The sequence below is a fragment of the Myotis lucifugus genome, unplaced genomic scaffold (genome assembly GCF_000147115.1).
Source record: "Myotis lucifugus unplaced genomic scaffold, Myoluc2.0 scaffold_4765, whole genome shotgun sequence".
Classification (NCBI taxonomy): domain Eukaryota; kingdom Metazoa; phylum Chordata; class Mammalia; order Chiroptera; family Vespertilionidae; genus Myotis; species Myotis lucifugus.
In genome coordinates, this window is record NW_005875813.1 from 1 (window position 1) to 11183 (window position 11183).

General features: G+C 45.2%; 1 protein-coding gene across 1 annotated transcript; it reads right to left on the reverse strand.

The window, feature by feature from the left end:
• Positions 1-487: 487 nt before the first annotated feature.
• LOC106695923 (neuronal acetylcholine receptor subunit alpha-5-like) lies at positions 488-10238 on the reverse strand (the record flags this gene model as incomplete). Its single annotated transcript, XM_014450887.1, has 3 exons — positions 488-597; positions 2146-2190; positions 10087-10238. Coding segments are annotated over 3 exons (307 nt in total), but the record flags the coding sequence as incomplete, so codon positions are not given.
• Between the last annotated feature and the right edge of the window lie 945 nt (positions 10239-11183).

The window sequence follows — 11183 nt, forward strand, 5'->3', positions numbered from 1 at the left end:
CACGTTTTTGTGTTTTAAGAAACAAATGTCAGAAACCAAAGGACGACTTGTGTGGATGCACTTCTCACGCACAGGAACACGCACACACAAAAGGAGGGGAGACCCACGGGACCGACTTGAACCCAAAGAATGTGAAATCGGGCCCTGACCGGTGTGGCTCAGTGGATAGAGCGTCGGCCTGCGGACTGAAGGGTCCCGGGTTCGATTCCGGTCAAGGGCATGTACCTTGGTTGCGGGCACATCCCCAGTAGGGGGTGTGCAGGAGGCAGCTGATCGATGTTTCTCTCTCATCGGTGTTTCTAACTCTCTATCCCTCTCCCTTCCTCTCTGTAAAATAATCAATAAAATATATTTTAAAAAAAGAATGAAGTCGGGTCATTCGACCGGACAGCCACCCCCCTCTCAGAAGGAAGGAGACGTCACCAGCGCCCAATCGCCACGCAAGGGTGCCCCCCGGAAACACAACGGAAGGCGGACTGGAACTTACTTGTCAAACAGGACGATGTCTGGGGTCCAGAGAGCGTCTGACGGGACCCGGATGGCTCGGATCCCCCCGTAGTCCTCGGGGTTCCACCGGAGCTTCACGTCTCTCCACTCCTTTGAAACAAAGACAACGGCGTCGATTTCAACGGCCTCAACCCTCACAGGGACTGGAAACGGTCAGACAGGAAAGCTTGGCCCCTCCCGACGGACGGAGAGAGCGCCGGTGCCTTCCCCGTGGGCGCTGGGCCGCCTCGTCCCTGCCCTGGGGCCGCGGCTCTGAGCTCGGTCCCTGCGGGACACGGAGCGCCAGGCGGCGTGTGCTCACGGCTCTGCTTGTCACGCCTTCGCCAACCGCCAGCCGGGCCCAGGAGGTGCAGCCTCGGGCATCTAGGGTCCGGGTTCGAGGGAAACATGCCTTTTCCAGCTGTGTGGACACGGACCGGCCAGACTGCTTCATGCGAACAGCAGCTGGACGCATTCCACGTTCCACACACGCAAACACCTTGTCCGGCCTCCACGCGGGAACAACGCTGGGATCATGTCAGGTTAAGACTCGCACCCCAAGGAAAGCACCCGTGCCTTTTAGGAGTTCAGGGTCAGGGAAGTGGTGGTCGGTTCTAAAAAGTAGGGACACTGGGGCGGTGGGGGCTTGCCCAGGGTGGGAATGGCTGGGGGTGGTGTCAATTGGGGAAAAAGGAGACATATGTAAAACTTTAGACAATAATAAAAAAAGTAGGGACAGCCCGGCCAGCGTGGCTCAGTGGTTGAGCGTCAAGCTATGAACCAGGAGGTCAGGGTTTGATTCCAGGTCAGGGCACGTGCCCAGGTTGAGGGCTCGATCCCCAGTGTGGGGCGTGCAGGAGGCAGCCGGTCCATGATTCTCTCTCACCGATGCTTCTAACTCTCTGTCCCTCTCCCTTCCTCTCTCTCTCTAAAAAGAAATAAAAACATATTTTTAAAATAAATAAAAAATAAAACCCTAGCTGGTGTCGCTCAGTGGGTAGAGCGTCGGCCTGCGGACTAAAGGGTCCCGGGTTCCATTCCGGTAGAGGCCTCGTACCTCGGTTGCAGGCTCCCCGGCCCTGGTCAGTGTGCGTGCAGGAGGCAACCAATTGACGTGTCTCTCTCACATCGATGTTTCTCTCTGTCTCTCCCTCTTCCTTCCATTCTCTCTAAAAATCAATGGAAAAATATCCTCGGGGGAGGATTCACAACAGTAAGTAAATAAATAAATAAGAGGTCCCGGGTTTGATTCCGGTCAAGGGCATGTACCTGGGTTGCGGGCACATCCCCAGTGGGGGTCGTGCAGGAGGCAGCTGATCGATGCTTCTCTCCCATCGATGCTTCTCTCTATCCCTCTCCCTTCCTCTCTGTAAAAATCAATAAAATATATTTTATACATATATATATACAGATCCCAACACAGCCTATCCTAGTTCCCAGCGTATTTTCCCCAGCTGATCAGTGTTGCTCACTGCTGCTCCCCAGCGCCTGGCACTCAGATAACACCAACCCAGTAAACACGAGAACTCCACCTACCCGGTCGGCCTGCCTCCCGCCAACGCGCCCAGCCCAGCCCTCCCTCACGCCCTCCGCGCAGCACACCCTGTAGTAACAGGGTCGCCGGTCGCCAGGGGGCGGCCTTTTGGGTTTGATACGTACCTGCTTCAACCAGACATTCGTGGTCATGAGCTGGTTCTTCTCATCCTGAAAAACAGAGATTTCAATGAGGCCGACGGTTCCAATCCAGACACCATGATTCCCTAAATACGAGTTCTCTCATTTTATGCCAACGCTCCCCCCGGGTGGGACCTGCGTTCTGTTCATCCGTCCACAAAGGCAGGGCCCCTTTTCCAGCCTCGTGTCACGTGATTCCTCCCAACGCACGCTGCATTTCAGACAAACTGCCCTCACGCTCACCATCGGCGTTTTTAGATTTAACACTCATCGTCTCAACCACCGCATTTCCCCAGATCTGACTAAGATACAACCTAAGAGATGAGCACAGTGGAACTTTATGTACTTGCTGTACACGGGCCCTGGCTGGTGTGGCTGAGTGGATAGAGCGCTGGGCTGCAGACTGAAAGGTCCCGGGTTCAATTCCTGTCAAGGACACACGCCTGGATGGTGGGCTCGATCCCCAGTGTGGGGCGTGCAGGAGGCAGCCGATCAATGATTCTCTCATCATGGATGTTTCCATCTCTCTCTCCCTCTCCCTTCCTCTCTGAGATCAATAAAATAGATATTAAAAGAAAAAAAAAAGATTGCCCTCACCGGTTTGGCTCAGTGGATAGAGCATCGGCCTGCGGACTGAAGGGTCCCGGGTTCGATTCCGGTCAAGGGCATGTGCCTTGGTTGTGGGCACATCCCCAGTGGGGAGTGTGCAGGAGGCAGCTGATCGATGTTTCTAGCTCTCTATCCCTCTCCCTTCCTCTCTGTAAAAAATCAATAAAATATAGTTTTTTAAAATAAAAAAAGAAAAGATCATAGCCACCAACCACAACACACTGTGTAAATTACAACACTCAGCACAGAGCCCTGGCTGGTGTTGCTCAGTGGATAGAGCGTCGACCTGAGGACTGAAGAATCCCAGGTTTGATTCCGCTCAAGGGCACATGCCCGGGTTGCAGGCTGGGGTTGCGTGCAGGAGGCAGCAGGTCCATGATTCTCTCTCATCATTAATGTTTCTCTCTCTCTCTCTCTCTCTCTCTCTCTCTCCATTCCTCTCTGAAATCGATAAAAATATATTAAAAAGAAAAACAAAGGTGTGCTGTAGAGGGCCGCCTGGGAGGCACCTAGGCATTTTCTTATAATTATTGTCAGCTGAACTCTGAGCATAGGCAGAGCCACGCCCTGGGAACATGCTTCCCCAATAAGGCTGGACATGTTAATCAGGCAGGGGCGGAACTAGATATGTAAATCTAGGCCTTTAAAATAAACCTGCTGTGTGTCTCAGGCCGCCTTTGCCGCCTCTCCATCAGAGAGGATGGCGCCCACCTGGCCCCAGCTTAAAATCTATTTCTGCATCTCGTTTTTTCTTTAATTTCTTAATCCCCAGCTCCTCCGCTCAAGAACCTGTCGTTTTCCAGTGCGGGTCGCGGGAAACAGAAACAGCCACCACATTTGGCGCGCCGAACAGGGATTGAGTAAGGAGGCAAGAGAAGAAAGCGAGGGGGTCGCTCCTAGAAGTGTGTGCACACGACAGATTGAAGGTAAGGAGTGGTATTGTGTGAATTGAATCAACCCGGGTGTAAAATATGGGTAATTCAGAGTCTCGGGAAAGAGATCTCTACTCTCAAATACTTATAAGTATGCTTTAAACTATGCTCTGTTAATTGTAGTCAAATTCTTTATTTCTTTCTTAAGCTTTGTTGATGAAACCTGGGAAAAGGTTAGAAAGCAGTTGTGTGACCAATACTCAGCAAAAAGTCCAGAGAAAATTTCTATTTTAATTGGTGATGGCCTTGATTCAGCACAGGAGAGTTTAAAAATGTCTAAGTGGGGTGCAGCCACGGCCTTACAGCCTGGAGTGGAAGGGTGCGAGTCTCTAAGAATACCATCTGCACCTCCTCTGCCTCCACGTGTAAACTACTTGTAACCAAGTAGAAAAGGATTAAAGGAATTTCTCAGCAACTGCCAATGATTCTTTATCTTAAAAAATCTTTTCTTTCCTTGAAAAAATAAAAATAAATAAAAATTGAAAAATAAATAAAATAAAAAGAGTAAATGCCAGACCATTACTGAATCTTCCCCCTAAGAAACAAGGAGGTGGGGGAAGCCCACATGGCCATCCAATATGGACGCCACTCCCCAAGAAAGCCACTTCTTCGCCTCATCTTCGCCATCTTTATCCTTTTTTCCAGCTAATGACTTAAAGCTTTTACAAATTCATAAATGCATCCAGGATTTCTGTGCACATGTAAAGGGAAAAGGCCAGTTTAAAAACGAGTGCGCATAGTTTTGAGCTGAACTTGAACTTTTGCTGTGTACAGAATAAAAACCTGAGACTGTTTTGGCCTTAAAAATGGCGGAGATGAACCTAAGAAAGAAATACAGGCTGATTTCCCAAGGCGATTTAAAGTAGCTCTTGAAATTTCCCCGCCCTGAGGCAAGTATCACCAGGAAGTTGATAGTCAAGTTTACATGTGAATAGCTATGGGTTTGCTTCTTGACTTCCCCAGCAGGAAAATTGTGACCATTTTGAAATTTAGCAGCCATGCCAGGCTTATTGGCTGGAAACTTAAAACTTTTAAGTTCAAATCATCTAAAAATATTGAGATTTATAATACTAAAATGTTGATCTGAGTATTCCTAGTATGAAGTCTAGATGATAGATGTTAATCTATTAATTGAAAATGCCTTATATTTTATTTGAAATGTATCCTTAAATGTAAAAGTATTGATCTGAAAAATGCTAAGTATTTAATTTGCTACCTAAGATTTAAAGCTCTGAAAGTTTAAGGTCTCTTTTCTTGCCATTAAAAGGTTTAAAGCTACATCCTTTTTTAATGGAGGGAGGGGTAGACACGCCCTTCCCCTAGCATTCAGGTAATCCACTTCCCGCCAGCAGCCATCTTTAGGAATGTTAATTTGCATTTCCATGGCTACACCTTTTGCTAGCTGACCTTCCCAGAAAAGGTCAAGCGGCCAAAAGGTGGCTCCTTTGAAATCAGCTTTCCACCAGTAGTCATTTTTTAATACAAGTTTACTTCTCAGTTTCCCCTGGCAGGGCAGAAAAAACATGGTTTAAAGTTAATTATTAGATTTTAAAATTTATTCTTAAAAATATAAAAGTGTAGTTAATCAAAGAACTGCTAATATTTGACTTGTAAGCTCTGAAAGTTCAAAGTGCAAATTGAATCAGGATAAATTAATTAAATATCTAAAGTATAACTTGTTTTTGAAAAAATAAAATGTGTTTTCTCTTAAATAATTAGAAATTCAAAATATGTTACTTCTTGGTCTGATTTAAAAAATAGGATTAATTTTATGATCTCAACTGAAAATTTTTTAATACAAAAACCAGTTTAAATTTGATTGATATTCTTTAAGATAATTATAAAAGGTATAAACAGCTAATGAGATTTCTGTTTGTCTACAATATAATGTTGGTCATCTATCTTTTAGGGATGTTGGTTTGCTCTATCAAAAAACAGCGTAGACAGCCACCATTTTGGGCTGCGTGACTTGGCTGCCTCCATGTCAGCCACATGGCTTGCTGCTCCCCTGGGGGCCGCCATCTTGAAACAGCAAAGGCCCCTCCCTCTGATTTAGCCAAAAAGGAGTGTCTTCTCACTGAGGCAGGATGGAATTTCAGGGGTGGAGCTTTAAGGCGAAGTTTTACTACAGAAATTCGATGGGGAAGAAAGTGTGCTTGCCTCTCAGATTTATTTAATACTATTTTTAAGAAGATATTTTTAATGCTTAAAAAGGTTAGCAATCAGGGTCTTAATATAATTTAAGTGATATGATAGACCAATGTTTTGAGCAGTTGGCTTTATAAGGGCCGACAATAGAGCTTGTATTCCTTTAAAAGGCTAAATCATTTTTCTAATCTCTTAAATCTAGAAAACCCTACTTTCCTTAAACTAAGGACAACTAAAGGTTATATGTTCCCTCCCTAAACAAAAGTTAAATAGCTTATGTCAAAGTATTTAAAAGGGACTGATAGCAGTAATCCAATTTCTATGATCCCAACCGAAATTTTAAAACCAGTTTAAATTTAATTGATATTTCTTAATAATTATAAGAAGTATACATATATATTTGATGGTCTTTTTAAGTTGGATTTCAAAACTATAACCAGGGAATGACTTTGAGAAATTACACGGGCCCTGAAATGTTTTCAAAAGTTTATTCTCTCTTTTCAAAGGATTTATTAATTTAACCAAATTTAATATAGTTGAAATGACATGGAAAACTTTATCAAATAAAAATTAATAAATATATATTTTAAGTTTTTGCCTCTGAGAAAGGGCAAAACAAGTTATTTTGTTTAATATTTCTTAAAATACAGCAATAGAATTTTAAGATGTAATTTGAAATAACAAAAGCTCCTTGCTGCTGCATTTTAAAATTAGGCTAGAGGTGGGGCAACGTTTGCCCCTTGTGAATCAGAAGTATACTAAATACTAAATGTACTTGCTTTGCCTTTAAAAAAAAATAATACTTAAATTACTATCCTTATAAGCAATTGAATCCTTAGAAGACACATTTTTCCTTTACCTGGGAAGGACAGTACAGCTATCCCAAGGTCAGAGGGCTCCAGTTAACGTGTCAACTCAGTGTTCTGGTGACCCAAAACTGTAATTTAGATAACATGCCTAAGTTTAATCAGGTCACCCAAGGGTTCTAGACCCAAAACTGTAATTTAGATAACATACCTAAGTTTAACCTAGATTACCCAAGGACTCTAGATAATGTATTTACCCAAAACTGTAATTTGGCTGTAAATTGTCTTTTTTTTGAAAACTAGGTTCCTCATTCCAAACCTTGAGTTTAAAATTAAGTTGTCATGACCTAGAGCAAAGAATATTCTTACATGGTATTATTCTACAAGTTTCATTAATAATTTTGATGCTTTACAACGGTATATTGTGCATTTATCCCAAACAAACTTACAAATTAATTCTTTAAATGTTTGGCAGCAATTTAATATTTAAGGACATAAAAGTATCTATTCCCTCCTGGGAAGGCACTTAAGCATTCTGTATTGACCTCTCTTGATCCTTTTTTCCAAGAGGATTCCAATTGTCTACAGCTGTTATCTGAGCTCTCCGTTCAAGCTGAGATCATGAAAAGCTGGTACCATGGATCTGTCTCTTGCCCAATGGTGTAAGCTGGGCCCTCTCTGGAGAAGAAACCTGGGTTCCCTATGATCAATGCCGGGGCCCCGCCAGCAGGCAAGGGGATCCAAAGGCAGTAGCTGGACATGGAGGCCAGAGGGACATAGGTTAACAAGGAGACAGAACTGAACCTCACATCACCCTACTTGGCCCAGAGAGTACGGCTGGTAGTCAAAGACGGGTAAGACCCCTCAGGGAGGGGCGACCTAAGACAGGCACAGTCGGGGGGCCAGTAGGAGAAAACTTGGGGTTCAACAGAGGTGGGGCACAGATCCTCACCCCCCCAATGGTGCAGGGGCTTGAACACTCGCCCCTTCTGAGGAAGGTCTCCTGTCCCCATGGCTGCTTCTTGCTTCCCATGCCCAGCCCAGATCAGGAACCAAATAACAGAAGAGACTTGGTCCAGCTGAAAATGGTATCCAGAAAAACGAAGGCTTAGTTTAACAGACTCTAAATTTAAATCTAGCCTAACAACAGGAATGCTTAAGCCTCCTCAAAGACGTAAACTGATCCTTTCAATTAATATTCACAGTGCAAATTAAGATTATTGTTAAAATATTAAATTTGACAGTAAAATAGTTGTCAAGTTTTCAAATTAAATTTGGCTAATTTGAAATAAGTAATTATTCAAAAGGTATTAACCAAAATTTTCATTTCGTTTTAAAATTGCTTAACATGCTATGAACCTAAAGCAGTCATATTTTTGTGCAAAAAGTTGGAATTTAAAGTTATCTAGACTGCATTGTAAATTTTCCAAAATTCTCCTATAATTAAATAAAAAAGGGGGGATAGTGGAAAAATACCATGTAAAGAAAAATATCCTATAACTAAATTACATTTAGATAAAATTTTTCATTTAATGCTAACAGCGAGACACCCAGAAAAAACACATGAGATTAGGAAAAGCCAGGAGAAGATCATTATAAAGAAAAGACCCCAAGTAAGGTTTTCCCTTTAACCTTTGGTCGAGAATATGTTTGTATACTTTCAGAGAACAGCTCCCAGACCATGTGGATTCCTGCAACAACAGATCCCAACTGACCAGATTGCTCCAGCCACAAAGACAGGAGAGACAGTTCAAAGATGGAGATGGTGAGGACGCCTTGTCATGATAGCAGCCAGCACCTGTGCATTGCTGCAGGTTGCCCAGGAAGAAGGAGCAATGCAGCCAATTCGGATGCCAGAGCGTTACATCCATCACCACAACGGACTCAGACAAGCTCCTGTGTCCATTCACTCAAAAGGACTAGGTACTGCCCTAATGACAGCCAAGGGGAAGAAGAAGAAAACTGAAAGACACAAGGGACTGTTGTGCCAATATGAAGTCATCTGAAGAAGTTAACGACTGAAGCACAACAGATTGTGGAAAAGCAAGAAGTTGAAGCTACTTCTTCAACCATGTTCCTGCTCATGCTAGCATCTGTTAGCTGCCAGTCTTCTGCAAAGTCTTTTGCAGCCAAGTCCAAGGACTCTGAGTAAATATACACCAGCAGCAAAAGAGACTTTTCATTTAGTAGCAAAAATGTTATATGTCCATAGTTCTGATTTCTCATATTGTTGTTTTGCATTGGCATTGTTTTGTTATTATTTAATAGCCAGTTTTGTTCTTAACGTTCAAATTTTGAAAATGATAACATGTATGTAGTTTAGTTTTTGCATTTGCATTGTTTTAATTCTAGAGCCCTACTAATAATGTTTAAAATTTTACTTTTATTATAGTAGCTTAAAAAACAAAAACGGGGGAGATGTAGAGGGCCGCCTGGGAGGCACCTAGGCATTTTCTTATAATTATTGTCAGCTGAACTCCGAGCATAGGCAGAGCCACGCCCTGGGAACATGCTTCCCCAATAAGGCTGGACATGTTAATCAGGCAGGGGCGGAACTAGATATGTAAATCTAGGCCTTTAAAATAAACCTGCTGTGTGTCTCAGGCCGCCTTTGCCGCCTCTCCATCAGAGAGGATGGCGCCCACCTGGCCCCAGCTTAAAATCTATTTCTGCGTCTTGGTCTTTCTTTAATTTCTTAATCCCCAGCTCCTCCGCTCAAGAACCTGTCGTTTTCCCGTGCGGGTCGCGGGAAACAGAAACAGCCCACCACAGTGTGCAAAAATAAACAACTCCAATTTTTTAAAAAATCAATGAAAAATGTCTTCAGGTGAGGATTAAAAAAGAAACAAAACAGCCCTAGCTGGTTTGGCCGAGTGGATACAGTGTCAGTCTGCGGACTGGGGGGTCCCGGGTTCGATTCCGGCCAGGGGCACATGCCCAGGATGTGGGCTCTGTCCCCAGTGGGGGGCGTGCAGGGGGCAGTCCATCAGTGATTCTCTCTCATCATTGATGTTTCTATCTTTCTCTCCTTCTCCCTTCCTCTCTGAAATCAATAAAAAAATAATTTTAAAAAAAAGAAAATTAAAAACAACCCCCGCACAAAAAAAAACCCCAAAAAACAACAGTAAGTGCAGAGACCATGGAAGTACAAGTGGTCCCGACAGGAGGGGAGAGGACAGAAGGTAAATAGCTTAGCGGAGGGAGGGCACCCACGCCCCGGCCCGTCCCTAAGACAGGAGAACCACCCGGAAGGGAGGAGGAGGAGGCCCCAGGGAAGCGCGTCCCAGAGGCCAAGGCGGCCGTGGGGTCCTCGCCCGGGAAGCAGGGGCCCTGGGGGCACCGCCTGGCCGTCCCTCTTGGGCCGCGGCTCCGAAGAGCAATTTCAACCACACGGAGCGCGAGGCCGGGTCCGGACGGACTCGCACACCTACCACGTCCACCAGCTGAGATATGGCGAGGCCGAACTTTATTCCGATCTTGTCGTCCAGGCGCTCCACGGGCCGGACCCACCTCTCGTAGTCCTGAAACAGATCCTTAAACAAACTGTCCTCGTGCTTGGCCACAAAGAACGGTTCAGCCGGGCCTGTGTCACAGATTGTCAAAAGTTAGTATGTTGGTTTCTCTCCTACCACATACTTCGACTAAAAACACACACACACACACACACACACACACACACAAAAGTTTGTCTTTGTCCTGGCCGGTGTGGCTCAGTGGATAGAGCACCGGCCTGCGGACTGAAAGGTCCCAGGTTCGATTCCGGTCAAGGGCACGTGCCCGGGTTGCGGGCTCAATCCCCAGTAGGGGACTTGCAGGAGGCAGCCGATCAATGATTCTCTCTCATCATGGATGTTTCTATCTCTTCCTTCCTCTCTGAAATCAATAAAAATATATTTTCAGAAAAAGTTTGTCATCATTCATAGCCCCAAACTATTACTTAGGCTATGATTAATAGTCCTTTTCAAGTGCAATATTAATACAAACGTCTGCGATCAATGAGGACCACTCTGTTCAGATACATTTCTTAGTTAATCCGATTACTCGTGCGGGAACAGGCTGAGTTCCTTAAGGAGCACTCAACTCGATACAGAGGCACTTAGACTCTAAGGAACCGCCCGGCTGGCGTGGCTCAGCGGTCGAGCGGCACCCCGGGAAGTCACGGTGCGTTTCCCAGTCAGGACACACGCCCAGGTCTCGGGCTCGATCCCCGGTAGGGGGCGTGCGTGGAGGCAGCCGATCCATGATGCATTGTCATCATTGATGTTTCTGTCTCTTTCTCCCTCTCCCTTCCTCTCTCTGAAATCAATCCTATATAATAAAAGGCTAATATGCAAATCGACCAAATGGCGGAATGACCGGTTGCTATGACTCGCACTGACCACCAGGGGGAAGGCGCTCAGCTCAGGAGCTTCCCCCTGGTGGTCAGTGCGCTCCCACAGGGGGAGCGCTGCTCAGCCGGCTCATGGCTGGCGAGCGCAGCAGTAGTGGCGGGAGCCTCTCCTGCCTCCACTGCAGGCGGACAGTAAGG